Here is an 18938-nt window from a genome sequence, read left to right as displayed (position 1 = left end):
GGGTTTACTGGACTGTAAGATCCAGACACAGTATTTTGAATAATTCATTGTCTTCATGCCACTTGTAAAACATCATAGTAGAGGTATACGAATAGTATGTGGACTCTATAATCAGCCTACAGCATTCTAACAACATTCCACTTTTTATTATTTAGTTTTTGTTTGTTTATTTTGTATTTTAATAATTGATGGAAGACGTAGGCCTATCCTGTAATTCCTAAAGCTGCTCTCAGTAAGTTTTGACATAATTTGAAATGTCAAACTGGCATACTACTCTAATTCTGTCATAAGACATACATTTTAAGAGTTCAAACTGAACTGTTTGTATTTAGCTGACTTTTTTGTCCCAATAGTACCAGTGGATTTGGACTAGATGCATTAAGTTTGTATATGCTGCTTCTTCAATTAAGCAGTTTGTTTATCTTTTGTTGCTTTTTGTTTACGTTTTCTCTATTTCATACCACACATTCACTTATGGGGCATTTTTAGATTCAATCACAATAAATTGTTGTAGCCTACGGTATTGGCGGTTCATTATTAGTAACTCAGTCAACTGTTTGACAAGGCTAGTCATGTGATGTCAATTTGTCAGCGCCCATGAGGGGGCGACCCGCTCCACACAGAATAAAAGCTTTTTCTAGAAGACTGGTTTGTCTGGAGGTCACAGACAAAAACGATAATTATTAGCGTCCACACCAACAGACGATAGCGTTCTGTGTATTATGAACGAGCTACAGATAGCCTATATGTCTTCTGCCGCTTTAAATGCTCGAGCAGTCGAGCTCTTTAAAGCTGCGTGAATCTTGATTGTCTTTTAATGTTTTTATTATTGGTCAACTAGTAATAAAAATCGTGTTATATCAACACAATATTTCTTTAAGTGCAAAACTTTTTAATAATTTTTTTTTTCTGTGTATACCTTTAAATGTGTGTTTTACCTTTACCAAATGGAAAGTGCTGGGTTGGCTACAGATCAAAACAGGCTTGGCGTATGAAAAAAAAAATGTTGTTCCCCTTCATACACTTTAGTTTCCTGATCAATAAAATAATAAAATCTAATGATGAGTACACACAACATCTAGCAGACAGTTTTAACAGTGCAAAAGTGTCACATGTAGATGGCACTATCAAAGAAAAATGTTTTTATTCCTCACTTAATTTAGCAACTCACTTGAAATAACAGGATTATCTGGTTGTGTTTAGCCTGAAGTGAGGGTTGGTGAACTTATTAGTCAGCGTTAGAGACAGGGGAGGGAAAGGAAGACAGAGAGAGACGGGCAGAGAGGGAGGGAGAGAGAGGACAGCCGTGGCTCAGAGGGGGTTACATACGCATCACTCGGGTGAAGGAAGCAGAGTAGGAATAGAGAGGAGGGGGGAAGGAAAAACAAAAAAAAAGAAGGGGAACACTGCACTGTTTGTTTTATTGCTTTGTATTAGAGGAGGAAAAGTCTGCCTTCCTCTTTAAATGAACGGATAAATCATCGCAAGCGGCTTCCATCTTTATTTGAAGGAAAACAGTGGGCCACGAGTTAGACGCTGGAGTTTAAAGTGATTTGAGCGTTTGTGACTTATTTCTAAAGCAAAGGGAGACACGGTTTGCAGTCCTGTAAGTGCTTATAGCGACTCGATAGACTGTGACAAGACCAAGCGAAACAAACAAGCAAATATAGAAGTAACTTTATATGACTTTAGAAATATTACGTATTAAGTAGTTGCCAAATGCCATTGAGTTCTGCGAGAAGGAATAAATAACAGCTCTATTAGTGGCCTTTTAAATCACTGCTCAACAAAACACAGGGAAGAAAACCTGATCCACAGTTTCAGCCGGTTATTCACAGCATATTTGCGGACTATGGCAGCGGTAACAAGTCCAGAAGCGAGCCAACAAGCTCGCGTTTACTTCCAGACGCCCCCCGGTTCAACCGAAGAAGCCGAGACCCCGGTCCGCAAGCAAGGACGGGTCACAGTGAAATACGACCGAAAAGAACTGAGAAAGAGACTTAATTTGGAAGAGTGGATTATTGACCAGCTAACGGATCTCTACGACTGTGAGGTAAGACTCGCTTGTGAAAGCTTTACTAGGCTACATCAAACTATGCTAGTCGAGATATGAATCGTTTAGAACCATTAACCTGTATATTGGGATAATATACTAAACAAAAGCCGTGATAAAGCCATCAGCAGGTCAAGAACCCATTGTATATTCATAGATAAGTGCGCTTTGCAATTTCAGTGCTTAAGTTATCTTACGCAGCCACCGTAACATCATATTACGAGCCAATGGGCAGAATGTAAGTGTGTGTTTAAGCGTCAATCTGCTGTTGACCCACATTCTATTCCCAGAGACTTTAAGCGCTAAAGGCAAAGCGCATTCGTTATTATTACGTTAACTGTATTTCAACTTAAGTTACCTGCGCGAGTGCGCGTTATCCCGTAACTAGCGGTGACGTCACAAACACGTATGCCACGATCGAAAATGTTGGTGAGGTGATGAACCTGATGAAACGCGTTATAGTTAAATATTTTATGTGGCGCACAATTTAAATTATAAAGCCTCTAAAATCTGAAAAAAGTAAAACTGACCATTATACCGTCTCTGAAGGGAAATTGTAGAACTGTAACAAACGTGATGAACGTGGCTTACTCCTCGTGTCTCTCTAGTACAAATAAATAATGGCGATTTTTGATTCATTAGAGATTCGATTGGTTTCCGTTCACTAAATGGACCCTTTCTGCAAGCATCGTTACACCAGCAGGTGGCGAGAATTGTGTCCACGCGTCCAGAAATATGAATACTTCCTACATATAACATGCAAATATGACCTGTGAGGTAGGCTACTAACAACCACCAAAAATAATTCACTCGGTTGTTTTTATTAAAAAGTACAATTTAACCATGGTGAACCACTCTCCAGGTAGACCTTACACTGACACTGTTTTGCCATACTTTCTAAGGTGATGTCTGCTATGGCCTTGTGAGACAGCTGATTTTTGATACTGAAAACTGTTGGCCAAGTGACTCTTTTTCGGTGTAAGTAAAAGGACAAATTGATCTGAAGATTATTTAAAAAAAATACTAAAATACTTATTTGTGAAGGCTTCATTTATATGAAGTCTAAGATAAGTGAAGATATTAATCATAAACCTCAGGAGGAAACCTCCAGCACTTTGAAAAAAAAAAAAAGAGATGAACATGTGGTTTGGCATACTCATGTCTCTCGTACCCTCCCCCAGTCTATAAACCACACAATGTACCTGCTTGCTTCCTCACATTATCCAAACCCATGTCAACATGTTAAATCCGCTTTGCCAACTTTCCTAGCTTTTTAGTAAACTATAATGCATGACATGGCGGTCCCTTGAGAGTCTTAATCCTTTTCATTTAAAACTACTTAAATTGTCAGAAGCAAGATACCAATTTTGGCGTGGAAGGAGCCGGCGTGGCATACTGCCATAGGGAGAAGCAATCAAGTCATTATAATCTCATTTTCTGCACTGCAAGTGTTTGGTTTCCCTGGATATGGAGTGTGTAGTTTTTTAAAACACTAGACAGAAATGCTTCAGTAACAACGTTACAGATGTGGCTTGGCGTAAGGAAAATTGCTGCGGATAATAAAAGGGAGGAGAAAACAAAAATACTGACTGGGAAGGTAAAGCATGAGGGAAGATAATAATTTTTTTTTTAAGCTCAGCGAGTGTGTTTTCAGGGCATGATTCACTGAGACATCCTCATTTAATGATGTAAAGTCATTTTGAAATTGAGAACTAATGGCAGCATTAAATGAAGTAAAAAAAAAAAAAAGAGGATGCAAAAATCAAGGGAGAAGTAAACAGACAATCATTGATGGAGACTAACAGACGGTCTGTGAAAGAGTTGGAGGGAGGGAGGTATAGAGAGGGACAGCTGTGGCTTTGGCCAGAAGCACAAAGATGGTGTTTTTTCCCCCTTCCTTCCTCTCATTAACACTCACACAGAGTGTTGCACTTTTTAGCACGTGCTGCCAAACATGTAATTGCAAAATAAGTGTCTTATTTGGACTTAAAGGTTTAAATGATAAGAGTCAAAGTGTGTATATTTAAACACTGACCTTGTTAAAGTAACAGGGTTTGTCCACAACTCACGTTTGCTACTAGTTCGTTGACTAGCAAATTTCTCCATACAAGAAGGGGAAAGGCAAATGGGATGAAGGATCTTCTGACAGGCTTAGGAGGAGAAGGAGAGGCATAATTGCAGTTTCTGGGATCATCAGGTTGATGCCACATAATGGAGACTGCTAAATCGTGAGTCATGAACGAAGGAATTACCAGTGACAGGCAAAACTGCAGGAAGTGTGTGTGTGTATGTTGTGAATCTCTGATGTTTTAAGAAGGCAGTAAAGGGCACAACAGTCGCGTGACCTCAGCTTTGGTGCAGTCCTTCTGTGTGTGTGTGTGTGTGTGTGCATTGATGAACAGTGTCATGATGTTGAACCGCTCAGTTTATTGGCTCTGTTTTTGCTTCATGTTGAGTTCTCTTATTTCCTTCCTTTACACTCTCAGACCTTATTTGAATACTTCAGTTCCTCACCTGCTAGTGGCTGTCAGGCACGTGCCCCTCCTGGTTGCACCTGTGTGAGGGTGTGTGTGTGCTACATGTCTCTGCATGCATATATGTTTTTGTGTGTAGGGTAAAGAACAGGTTTAGGCATGTCTGTAATGTTGACGTCACAATACATATTTAAATAAACAGCTTTGCATGTGCATTAGAGATTTGCAAAAAACAAAATGCACATTTAATCTACACTACCGTTCAAAAGTTTGGGGTCAGTATTAAATTTTTTTTTTATTAAGCAAGGATGAATTAAATTGATCAAAAGTGAAAGTAAATACTTATTTAGTGACAGTAAATAATTTTAATCTGTAAAAATACTTTACAATATTACTGATTTATTGTATTTGTGATCAAATAAATGCAGACTTTGTGAGCATAAGAGACTTCTATCAAAAACATGAAAAAAAAATCATATTAGACCCCAGACCCCATCTGCATGTGTCTCAAAAGATTCTCTGTTGTTTACTGGCAATTGATTTTTCACGTATGAGGTCACTCCCTTTAAGTAAACACAGTTTTCTCAGAATTTATGTAAAAATGATGAATCATTCAGCTGAATAATTATGCCACATATTGCCTGCAGTTATTTGGATGTCATGAATAGGGCCAAACCTTATGTTTTCATATTTTAATGATTCATATCTCATGATTTGTCATGTTTTGACATGTATTTACTTTTGCAGAAACATTTGATTTGTTGTTTATATTATATGTTATATGCATTTACCTTGATTAATTTTTTGTTTTTTAACTAAGTTTTGATTCATTTTAATTCATACTGCTGACATTTACCTTATAACATTAGATGCACTTTCTTGATAATCATATCATGCCCTGTGTCCACATTCACATATGGTACATCCTAAAGAGGAGAAGCAGTTTATGGTGTTTCCTTTTAGACCTTTCAGTTAATGGGTTAGTTCACCCAAAAATGAAAATTAGCCGACAAATTACTCACCCTCAAGTCATCCTAGGTGTATATGACTTTCTTCTTTCAGACGAATCCAGTTGGAGTTATATTAAAAATTGTCTTTGATCTTTCAAGCTGTTTAATGCCACTCAGTGGGTGTTGCATGCATCAGTCCAAAAGAAGTTAAATAAAAAGCCCCCATCCATAAAAAAAAAGTATCTCACACGGCTCCGGGGGTGAACAAAGGCCTCCTGTAGTGAATCGATGCGTTTTTGTAAGAAAAATATCCATATTCAAAACGTAATAATCACTTTAATGTCACTTGCGCCAACAGTTGTACACGGCAGCAGCTCCAGGCTGATGACGTTTGAGTTCAGCGTTGAGCATGCGCCTGTGAGTCTCATGAAAACCAACGTTTGTTAACAGGAGCAAAGGAAGCAAAGTTTCCTTACTTTAGCAAAGGAAAACCAGCCTCCTCTTGGCTTATATCGAAATCCTCCAACATTCTTTTTTTACAAATCCTCGTTTTGTACTTCTAATAAGTGACCGGTGTTTTGTTTTGATCTCTCCTTTTTTGCGCAGCTTGTCAGTGAACAACGGCTCTGTGTAGTAAATGCTGCTCCGTGTGAAAGCCCGCACGTGATGGAGATTTACCGCTGATTACAGAAGCGGCTTTACTGACAAGATGCGCATTAAATATCGCATGAGATTTATCGTGCAGCCCTAGCTAGAAGCCAAAATTATGCATATCAAGTGGATATAGCAGTATAAAGATGTTATTTTATAATGTAGTAGCATGTCCCAATATTTGTGCAATTACTTAATTCTCAAAAGTATGGACTTTCCCATCACCAATGCTATCATTTGTTCTTAGTATATAAGTGTGAATTTGGATGCTGTCATTGTCTTCATTTGCTCAACATCTCATTCGAATTTCTACCGTTTACATAACTGTATATTTACACACCCACTAATCCCAGAATCTAATTACAGAGAGGGAGAGGTGAGTATACACACTAATTCTGATTAAGTGGTTATTTGCCTTACTATCCTCACTGTAAGCTTAAGAGTTAGCAACCTCTCAAATGATCTCAAGAAAATCATCTTGCGTGTTATAAATGATCTACGTTCTTTTCTTGAAAAGTAATCCACAAACCATTTTAAATGGTCCTCAGTTATAGACAGAGAGAGACTTCTTGATCTCAACATGTGCCTAAGGATGTCTTCAGTTCTTGCCTTTTCGGTCAGTCAGTCAGTGATCGTTATGTAAAATGGCTCTGGTCTGGCTGGAAATAGCTGTCCCTTTGGTACACATCCTAATTCAAGAGCAGAGGATTCAGCAAAGTGAACTAAGATAACTTCTGCAGACAGACATACTGTCTGGCTTTTTAGCTTGTTTATAATCCAGTTTAGTAATTCTGTGTTGCTTCTGAAAGGTACTGTACATTAGGCAATATTGCGTTCATAATCGCAGATGAATCGCATACAATTATGAACGCGATATTGCCTAGCTTGTCAGTGAACTACAGCTCTGTGTATTAAATGCCGTTCCATCTGAAAGCAGGTGATGGTGATTTACTACCAATCATGGAACCGGCTTTACTGACGAGATGCGCTTGACAATCACATGTGATTAATAGCACAGCCCTAATAGTGATATTGTGCACTATAGTTTGATCTTAGCCATGGGTCACAAATGACTAACAAATGACTAGTCAATTTGTGCAGTTGAATCGTTGATCAAATGTTTCTCCCCTGATTTTTTTTATATCTTTAGCATGCCATGCTTTAAATAGAGTACTATAGCCATACATATTCAAAGGATGCCTTTAGCCATTACAGCAGATTCTTGTTTTTGAGTGTCCACCATAAGCTTTGCATTTTCAAGATATTAAGTAAAAATATATTTTTTAAAGAGATTCCTGCCTTCTGTTCCATTCCTCTTCCTCTTGCTTTTTTTTAACAACTTAATCTTGTCACCTGATGTGTGTTGAGTTTGTGGTTGTACATGTGGCTAATGTGTTTAGAGAGCTGGAGGGGCATGTGAGATGGCCTTCAGCTTGCCATTGGACCTCTAAATTAAAAATTAAAATAAAAAAGTATCTTTCTGTCAGTTCTCATCCTGTCTTAAACATCCAATCTCTACATCACAAACCAACGCGCAAGGGCTTGGACTCTACTGTGACATCACCAGCTGTATATTAGGTCAAAGGGTGTAGTCACAGCAATATATTCCCTTTAGTCTTTTAATGATGGCGCAACACTTTCATTAGTCTGAAGGGTTTTGTGATAATTACCGCTAGAAACCTGTAATTACATAAACTAGAACAGCGGAGCACAGTGACATTTTCCTATTTCCCTCTTTTCGATTTCTAGCTTCATGTAAAGGCTGGATTATGCAAAAATGCATGTTTCTTTTCAGTGTTTTTGCCTATATTTGCTGTTACTAAAATCTCTTGTTAATGGAAGTGCCCTGTTTTGGAAGTACTTGGTGGATTAGTGGAATTGTGGGTGACTCGGAGTGAATTAAACTTTCAATCAAGTATGAATAGAAATACACATGCACAGACATGCACACACACACACACACACTTGCAGGCGCCCAGACTGAATATCCTGAAGTGCTCTAATCTAGGGAATATGATGAATGCTTGCCTGCTTTATTCCGCTCCAGAAACGACAGACGAGAGAGAGAGAGGCTAGCAAGTATTGCCCTGTTGGTGTTTCTCTTTATCACCTCTGCCTTTTCTCTCTTTTCCCCTCCAACATGTTCTATCTTTGGAAAGAATGACCACATAGCCAGGTTTATAAAGACTACACCGCACACGAGGACGCCTTTTGTACACTGTATTTGATTCAAGGTCTCATGATGTTTTATAATATAGCTAGCTCATATCGTACATCAGTTCTGATTTTTGAAGCCCGTTTATCTAACACAGAACTTTTTTTTTGTCAGCCAAACTCCTCTGACCCAAAATGAACTGAATTACTTTTAAAATGAAATTTTAAATGACTATTTTAATATTTAACAACACATCTGCATGTTCATGATGTTGGTTAATGGTCACTTTTGATTTGTTTTTATTCTAAAATTCTTTATTATTTATTCAGGCCAGGAAATCCTTTTCTAACATCTCTAACAGCTTTGAAATAAATATGCTATGTAAATATTAAAGATGTTTAAACACACACAAGTGTTTATAAAGAGCATAATGTTACAGAATACAAAAAAATGTAAAATGTTAAATAGAGGTTGTTATATATTTACTTACCACACTCTAATGCTGAATAATCAGACATTTACTTTTGGTTGCACATATCCTGAAAGAGAGGATGCCAGAGATTCTAAATGATTAAGGGAGATGAATTCAGACTGAGCCAAAATATATTGCTTGCTTCCTAGCAGTCTTAAATCTCTAACAGTTCTGTGGGTTTGCCAGTTGATTAAGCTTATGGACTGATTGTGATTTCTTTAATTGTGTAAGGTCATTATTGTTTATCTTAATTAGGCCTCTCTGCTTGTCACAGACTCAACAATCCATCCAGTCACTGCAGTTCTTACATTTTTCTCTCTGTCACTACAGACTCTCTCAGTCCATCCGGACTCTTTTCTCTAATGGCTGTTTGTGAGTCTCCTTTTCTTATATTTTTACTGCTTGTCAAGAAGGAAGTGGAAGGTCAGATGTGTAGTGATCTGTTTATTTTGTGTTTGTGTCTGTGTTAAGATGAGCTGCAGTATCTCTATGGGAACAGCTCCCGTATGATTTGGTCTCTTTTATAAAGCATGCTCTCCCTCCCTAGGGGTCATGGTATTCGCTACATAATGTGATCATTCACAGACACTCTGAGAGTTTGTTTACAATAATTCATTAATTTAATTTTGATGTAACGCTCTACAGTCTAAGTTACTTGTGTAATACATAATGATAGAAACATATTTTTTAATAAAAGAGACCAACAAAAGATTGAATCATTTCTCTCTTATAGCATTGCTGTTGTTTTAATTAAGGTAAAATATCCCTTTTTTGCTGTAATGAAAGGAAAAAGTCCTGCTTACTCCTGTGTGTATTCGTCAGTGTGTTGGGTGTGTGATGAGAGTCAGCGGGTGTGTGGAAATACACCCCCATCCCTCTCTGGTCCACTTCAGCCCAGCCAGAGGATTCTCTCCTGGGGCGGCATGTGTCCCTAGTCCTCCTCTCCCAGCTCTCTGTCAGCACCACTACTGTCTGTCATAATGTCAGACTGCAGCCAGCACTGAGAATAATCAATAGTACAGCTCTGTGTGTGTGTGTGTGTTTACATGAGATAGATCAGAGGTTAGTAAAGTGAGCTGTATGAGGTGGAGATTGACTGAGGACAAACTTCTGTAGGTTTTAGGCTTTATGAGACCTAAGGGCGTTTACTTTCTCTCTTGTCTCTCCCCTTTTAGTTTAGAGTGCATCTTGATGTCATAATACTATTTGCAGTAGTATGTATTATTACAAAAGACCTCAGGAAATGGATGTTGTTGAGCACAGTTTTTTGTCTTTCTTGCTGAATCGCTGAATCTCACTACAGTCTTCATATAGCAGCTTATTTTTAACGTAAAAGCGGGCACAGCCATTTTAAACTTGCATTTTAACTTTAAGCAAGGCTTCCGGTGTCAGCCACTTCCAGTTGTTTTAATTGTACAAACTGGCAATTTGTTATCATATTATTATAGACTGCACTGTTATTTCTAGTTATTTACCCATTGACATTAATCAGGTTAGAAGCCATATTGAATTTAAAGGGGTCCTATTATGCTTTTTCACTTTTTGAATTTTAGTATGTGTGTAGTGTGTATGTTTAGGCATAAAAAAGATCTACAAAGTTACAAATCTCAAAGTCCACTCCAAAGGGAGATATTTCGTAAAAAAAAAAAAAAAAAACCTTTTCAAGAACTACAACGAACGGCTCGTTTGGACTACAGAGTTGTTTTCCGGGGTTTAGTGATGTCACAAAGCGGCCCATTAGAATATCATTAAAATAATTCCTGCCTATGGAAATTCGAATGGTTATGGGGTGGGGAGGGGCAAGGTCGTGGATAGAACGCTTGGTTGAGTGCATCAGACAAGACGACGACGAAGAAGTGCTGCTGCAGAGTTGGTGCATCAGAGAAAACGAAGAAGAAGAAAAGCTGCTGTAGCGTCAAGTTTTCACCATGTCAAAGAAACGCAGTTTTTTTTCATAAATAGCTGACAGTACAATACTGGACAATGATGTTTATCTGCAGAATTTACACTTCGATTATGAGACTATGGTATAAATAAATTCGACTGTTTAACAGTTTCACTGCAATTCATGTTATAATGTTAGAATTAAAGAACAATAAACATAATACATATTACCGTTGCACTTATCTGTACATAGTAAATGCACTTATTTTTAAGCGGTTGCTGACATCGTATCTAAAACGTGATTTAGCCAAAAAAAAAACTATAACATTACCACTCTAATATGTCTTGCAATATCCGTTCATGCAAAGGTTCTGCGCGATCCTCTTGTTCAATATTCTCGGGGTCTGAATTCGGCTCAAATTGATATGGCAATATCGACGCCATCCTTAACTATACCGGAGCAGTACTCGTGGCAGTACTGAAACACCGTCTAAGCTGTTCACCAATCACAACGCACTGGGACAGCTAACCAATCACAACACATTTTGTTTTTCGGAAGGCGGCCTTCATCAAACCCGGAACTAATCATGCCGTTTGTGGCAGGCTGGGGAGAAAGGTATTTTAATTAGGGATGCACCGGTATCGGGCCCGATACTGGTCTCCTGTACTCGTACTCGTACTCGTTAAAATGCCCCGATACCAAACGCCGATACCACACAACATGTGATAAGCGCCATATTCAAACAAAGAAACACCAACAACAGACAGCAGAAAGGAGTTAAGGAAATAGATTTTGGTTTGACTGTATCTATTTGATAAATGAAGTTAACCAACTAACATTATACATACCCTTTTGGTTTCTTCATCGTTTATACATTTATGTACAAATGCAATAAAAATATCGGTATCGGTACTCGGTATCGGCAAGTACCAAAAATAAAAGTATCGTTATCGGGCGAGTACTGGAAAAAGTGGTATCGGTGCATCTCTAATTTTAATAATGTAAATTATGTGAAAAATAATGCGTAGACCTGTCACAATTACAACTTTTTGTTGTGCGATATATTGCTCCAGAAATAATTGCAATAAGCGATATTATTGTCATTTTAAAGACCATTTTATGCCACTGAATATATAATCATAATGTAACAGCATAATAATGCAAGAAGGCCTACACACTTCCAAATGACAACAAACTTTTTAAGAATATATACAATTTTTTAAGAATATTTAGATCATGGAAATTAAGTATCAAAATATTAGATACCTTACAAAACCTGATTAAATAGTAAATAAACAATTTCTAAAGTAACAAGTAGAAAAAAAGAAAAATGCACTTGTATGGAGAACAAAAAATAAGACACAGGCGCAAGTGGAATTTACAAAACATGGTGACATTAATTTTTAAGTAAATATAATGGGCGATATATTGCGTCACCAAAAATTATTGAGGTCATGTACATATATTGCGCGATAAGTCGATATATTGATTATTGCGACAGGCCTAAATGCGTTTTTCGAAACACCAAGCATGAGAGCATGTTCTAGTACACCCTCAAAACAAAATCAAGACTTTGTAAAAGAGCATAATAGGACCCCTTTAACATGCATGAAAATGTGGCTGAGGGATAGACAGTCTTTACAATAGCATGCACTGTATAAACTTCCTAGATCATGTAATTTTCACAACTCGCAACTTTCAAAACTGTTTTATGGAGTTTTGGTCTATTGAGTGTTTTACTCAGAAAGACGTTTCGTCAGCTGAAAAGTCGGTATGCTGTTAAACAACATTACAATCTATTGACCGCACTACAGTGATTTTGGGCTTTTTGGGGACTGGAATGATGGTGGAGCGTTTGAAGCAACAGGGAACTTCACACAGCTCCAATGATCTGTTGAAGATCTTTGTGAAGATGGGTCTTCATATAACGTTAGCCAACATATTAAAACAAGTCAAAATCAATAGGAAGGTTTATCAAGAAATAGCATTAAAACGGCTTTTAAAAACATACTTCGTGTAGGCTATATTGTCTAAAAACAAAACAATGCCCATTTTACTTAGTCAGACCATGCGTTATTTGTTCAGTGAAATTATCAACGTGATCTGGTGAAAGACGGGACCTGAGGCGATTAACAATAAAATTCTTGCACTTGAAAAAACACGCTCGGCAGGAACTGAAGTCGCACTCTAAGCTAACGCCTACGTGCCTGTATTGAATATGATTACGCATCGCTCCAGTAGAGTTATTGTAAGACAATTTGACATTATACTGTTTACTCAAAACTTTTTCGTTTCCTTCTAATTCAAAATAATCCCACACCTTCTCGTCTTTCGCATGGTCATTTTTGAACTTGCCACAACTGACACGAAGAAAACGCATGTGAGGTCTGAGGTAAAAATTTAAAATTTTATTTTAACTTATTTAAAATGTTTTAAATGCAATGTTAAAATGATGGTAATGTGAATGATAAAATCCTGTTTTTGTTTTTCTTTTTCTTTTTCTGTCGTGTAATCAATCGACTGTTGTTTTCAGTGTCGACTAGTAGGAGCTGTACCGTTTAGTCGACTAGACCCGCACATCCCTAGTGCTAACCTGACTAAGGTCTATTTTGGTTAATGAATCAGAATTCTTGCACATTCACTGGAAACAGCCTACGTCCATGTTGAAAAGTAAGGTGAATAGTAGCTTGTTTTATTTAGTTGACCATAGAATGGTGGGCAGATCCTCCTTGCAGACTGTATCTGTTTCTGTGGCACTGGTGATATTGTTGATTTTGTAACTTTTAAACCATTAATCTCCAACATCATGGAGGATAGAAAATTAATATTAACATTTAAATTGATAAACTCGGATTAAACACTATTTTAAAAATGTTTTCCATTTGAAAACACAGAAGAATTTCTCGTCTTGTAAGCATTCATTCTTCAATGTCATCTTTTCCCCCACATATCTTCATGCAAAGCCTGTTTTGTGTTAAACTTCCTACACTTGTCGATCTGAACTCTTCCCATCTTTGGATTAGCCAATTATTGCTATGCATCTTTTAAAGACTCAGCTGTGTCTTGTTCCTTATGTTTCGAACAGCTAAGACATCAGCTATGTTCACCATCACGTCTCTTTTCTCAGTTATCAATGTCATGCCACTCTTACATCGTTTTATCCACACATGCATTTACATACCACACGTAGACCACACATCATGAAATGGATCATTTTTTTTCCTTTCTGCATATTGCTTTTGCAGCCCAGGATGTGGGTTTTACCAACAGATAAAATATCTAACGGAAATACCTGAAATACTCCTCTGTTTATGTTGGATATAGTTGTGCAATGATGAGAGCTGTTGAATGTGCACACCTGGACTCAAACATAATTTGTCTCCTGGGTAATATTAAGCAACTTTTTGCATATGCTCACAGTACAAGACTGAGAGAAAGAGAGAGAGAGAGAATGTGTGGGTATAAAGGCTCTTAGATTTATCAATACATTCAAATGAGTGGAACTGATTGTCTAATGTTTACTCATTTCCTTCTTCCTGTCTGATCACAGGTTCTCACTCTGTCTGTCTTTATCCTCTTTATCTCTGTTTTTTCCCCTGATCTTATCAGTTTAACCAACTCATGCAGAAACCCCTCCAGTCATCAGCCACATGTAGAAGTGCTGGCACTTGAATATGTGATCAGATATCAGGCATAAATATCTCTGTCAGCGCTGAGCAAATGTACACTTGCATCAGAGTGTAAAGAATGTAGAACATCATGTGCTCAGATAGATGTGACACTTCATACTCACCTAAAGACAAAACTTTGTTAAAATGTTAGGTGAGAGTAGGGTAAAATGTGTCATTAAGTATGCTCTGTCTGTAACCCCTTTAATCTAACAAATTTTGCATACTTTGTCATATAATTACCATATATCCATGGGTTTATGAATATACAGTAGCACATTATAAAATACAGTAATAAACAGGAAAACCAGTGTCAGTGTTGCAAAGTTTTTTTGCATTTAAAAAGTCATTTTAATTATAATTATTTAAGCTAATAACTTCAGTTTTTAACTTTAAGGCAGCTTGGTGTCATTAGCTGGGTTTCCATCCAATGAGTCAAAGACAACAAAATTGTCACTTCCTGATAAACTGGCACTAAATATCACATAAGTAAAGTAGGAGAAGCCACTGAATATAATCATTTTCATATATAATATTTTTATATTCATATTTTAACATATATAATAAAATGTTAATATAAAATAAATTACTTGCGCCTCAGAGTGAGCAGAGGAAACACAATAAATGCAGTCATTGCTTTCGGAGGTGGATGCTGCTGTTTGAGAAAGCAGTTGTGTAAGACAGTTCTGGGAGGCAATTAGGCCTGTACAGAATACTTTAATGACAGATTTTGCTCGGGCATTTAAGAATGACCATAACAACATTTCAGATGCTGTGCAATGAGATCGGTCCGTTGGTTAGTCAGGTTATGCTGTCCCATCGTGCAAAGTCACATGACTTTTTTTGATGCGCATGAAGGAAATAATTCTGCAGATGCGTTTCCATCTCCCATTATTCGCATTAACCCTTCTTCACACAAGTCAAAAAAACACCTCAAGCGAACGTAAAAACTTTTTTGCAAATTAAGGGATTTTTCTAAATTGGTGTTTCCATCGTTTCTGATGCAATACGTCAAAATGTGCATAAAAATAGGGTGGTGGAAACAAAGCTAGTAAGTCCAATTGTAAAATTCGCACTCCAGGGGCTAAATATCACGTTATCACGCTTTAACCCGCGGACATGAAAAACAACCAGCGGCAACAGTGATAAAGTAGCCCAATTCCGCGGGAAAACCGCGGACTTGGCAACACTGAGAGAGCCTGATAACGGTAGTCAGAAGAGAGAACGTTATCAAAACTTTTGAGGATTTACAAAGTCTTGTGAAAAGGGTCCATTGTCATTGTGATCAAAACTGGAAAAAAAATGTTCCCTGAACACTCCCCCCGTCTGGTTGGAATGTTCAAAGAAACAGTAATGTTTTAAAAGCGCAAGAGATCCACAGTGTTTACACTTTTTGGCTAAATTATCTTACAATTGACACTTCGAGACCCCCCCCCCCCCTTCATTACTGTTGCTATGTCCGACAAGCCATGGTGCTCTCACACCACACATCATATTCCCACGCAGTGAAAAATAGGCTACATCGCAAGCAAAGAGGAAACTGACAACAGACAGACAGACAAGACAGAGTAGGTTGCTTTTGGTATGAAACAAAGTCTCAGCTTTTAAATTGTCATCTTTAAGAAATTCGAACAAAAATACCATTTTGATGCTCTTTAATGTGTCGGGACAGATCGCTGTTGCGCCTCAGTTCAAGCAGCACGTGAACTGATCATTTCTTCCTCTTTACTAGTTATAGCATGAAATAAACATGAATGAACATCAGAAGGTATCTTGCTTACTTGCTTACTTACTAAATACTTCGATACACACCATTTATCAAGTTCAAGTCCATCATCGTTAATCTACTCTCCTGTCTGGTTTCCTTGTCGGACAAAATGGCAGATTCGGCGTTATGATTGGTCAGATGACCTGTCAATCAAACAAACCTTAATGTAAATCAAAATCAATTAGGCCTTAACTCTTTCCCCGCCATTGACGAGTTATCTCGTCTTTTAGAAGAAAACGCTTCCCCGCCAAAGACGAGTTTTTACGGCTTTTCGTGTTTTCACTGTTATACACTCGGGGGCGCTATTACACATCTTCTGAACGAGTACAAAACCTCCCGAACAAAAACACACTTGAACAGGACGGAGAAACTAACGATCTCTTATGTAAACAGATGCATATGAAAAATAATGCGATCATCAGCAATAGACAGCATATAAATGAAAACTACATAATGTTACGGAGTAAAATGTTGATCCAGGAAGTGGTATATGTCTGTGCAAGCTTTGGAGGTATTGATGGAAGCGATTTACTGGATTTATGCTTTGATAATCGTACTGAATATTATCCAGATGTAGTTTTTGATAAAAATGTGATTTTCTCACCTTTTTGCTCAAAATAATGCATTTTTTATGAAACCTACCTATATTCAATTGTTGATAAAAAAAAAAATGCTTCAAGCTAGAATAAAACTTTTTTTGTTTAAAAGTAGAGGCTCTTATCTTTATTTTGGTGTATTGCTTATTCAAATATTCATACAGCAAAATATACTGGAGGTCATCAAATTTTAGTGAAAATCATCAAAATCGCTGGCAACTTTTTTTAAAAATGCTGGCGGGGAAAGAGTTAATGTAATATAATCTTTTCTGACCATGTCTATGTTATGTTCTATCCAATCTTTTAACTTCATTATCATAATAATGTAATCTGGTAACTTTTACAATATACGTAATACCACAATGGCATGTGAGGTAACTATCTGTAAATCTCAAGGAAGCCTAAACCCCACTTGTGGGAATTACGTATGCACGTAACTAGACGTTCATATATTTAAAAATGTTTTTTTCTTCCTTCTTTACAGGTACATAAATCTGTGTATCATCAGCATAGCAATGAAACGATATACCATGTTTACTAAAAATAGATCAAATTGGCAGCATATACAATGAAAACAAAGTGGGTCCCAAAATGGATCCTTGCGAGATCCCACATGTAAGAGAGGCCGATGATGATGAAAATTTCCCCAGGGTAACTGAAAAGCTCATATTGGTTAGATAGGACTTAAACCAGTTTAAAACAGTACCACGAATCCCTACCACCCATTCAAGTCGAGCAATAGGAATTTCATGGTCTATGGCGTCAAAAGCTGCACTAAGGTCAATTAACACCAAAATTGCAGTATCACCAGAGTCCACTGCTAGCAAAACATCAAGAACTTTCAAAAGTGCAGACTTTGTCATAGGAAATCATTTTTAGTGAGTACCATTTCAATGATAAATTTGGTCGGAAGACAATCATCATCACGCAAATCGAGAAAATGTTTTAGAGCCAATAGACCTTCATGATGTGGAATATTGGTATATAATGAGGTCACGTCCATATAGTTGCCAATATAACATCCTGATGAACATTTTGTATAGTTGCTAAACGTTGCAAAAAATCAGCTGTCTCTCTCAAATTACTAAGACATAAGGATGATTTACAAAAATACATGCTTGACATAATCTTTTATTAAACCTTTAAATTAAAACTTTTATGGTTTAGTGTACTTGGTAAATGCTTTCATAGTTGTGATGTTTTTCCATATATTTTTTCCGTTGATAGAACTTAACCCTGAATATTGGCTGCATTAACTCAAATATTCACATACAAAGGATATTTGATTACAATTTCTGTACAATGCTTGCAAAAATGTTTATCTAATGCTCTTGTCATTATTTTGGAGAAGATCAATTTTAAGTTATGTCTGGCACCTCAAGGGCCCCCACTAGGGAGCCCATATTGCCATCATCCTCATCCTCACTGATGAAGACAGCTGTGTAATATAGGTCAATGTAGCGCTGAGTCCAAGACCCTGCTGTTCTTATAATGTCACTTCAGATTCACCATGACCGCAAGAGATGTAGATGCTCATACACTCTTATGCTGAATTATAAAGGTCACATGAACACAGACACGCATTTCCAGACATGAATGCAGTCATCCATAAATCCAGGGTAGACATGTTCTGACTAAAGCATCTCAACACACCTGCACATTGACCGACACGTTGACTCACATGGACACAAAGCAATTGGTCTCAAGCTCAGACAGGCCACAGACCACCCACTGTCCATTCACTGACTGTGATGAATATTAAAAACAAAAATGATGAGCTGCCTGAAATTGCCAGTTCCAGTCAGATTGGCTGGAAACAAAGTTACTGCTCCTGCAAAGTCTGGTCCTGCAATGTACACATGCTCATTACACAGTTTTTGTACATATGACATGTACACTAATCTTACTGACTCCAAACTTTTGGATGGTTGTGTGTATATATGTGGCCCTGGTCGCTGTTACTTGAGTAAGTAGTTAGAATTAAATTGTGTTCCCATGTGTCTGAGTTGCTGACAGCACTGTTTGATTTAGGATTATTTAAAGAACAACTGGGAGCTCATACACAACAAGTGTACATTGAAAGTAGAGTATTATGCATGTAAATGACATATTTTAACAATATACAACAACTTATCTTTCTGGCTGTAGTAAGTGTAAAAGTTTAGGATCTGGGCTGGAAGATGCGAAATGTCACAGGTTCAACATAGATTGTTGTCACAGGCTCAACATAGAATTACTCAAAATTTTTTTTTTTTTTTTTTTTTAC

General features: G+C 37.3%; 1 protein-coding gene across 1 annotated transcript in view; it reads left to right on the top strand.

Annotated features, from left to right (window-relative positions):
* Positions 1-1190: 1190 nt before the first annotated feature.
* The window catches only part of LOC107744269 (protein phosphatase 1 regulatory subunit 14B-like), a 25530-nt gene continuing 7782 nt past the window's right edge, over positions 1191-18938 (top strand). The window contains exon 1 of the mRNA XM_016557806.1: positions 1191-2053. Within this exon, the coding sequence (XP_016413292.1) occupies positions 1853-2053 (201 nt within the window). The 5' untranslated portion in view covers positions 1191-1852. The remainder of the gene's footprint in view (positions 2054-18938) is intronic.

Source organism: Sinocyclocheilus rhinocerous, unplaced genomic scaffold, assembly GCF_001515625.1.
Source record: "Sinocyclocheilus rhinocerous isolate Xijiao unplaced genomic scaffold, SAMN03320098_v1.1 scaffold648, whole genome shotgun sequence".
Classification (NCBI taxonomy): domain Eukaryota; kingdom Metazoa; phylum Chordata; class Actinopteri; order Cypriniformes; family Cyprinidae; genus Sinocyclocheilus; species Sinocyclocheilus rhinocerous.
Note: the sequence above shows the minus strand (reverse complement) of the source record. Positions and strands in the feature narration are given on the sequence as shown.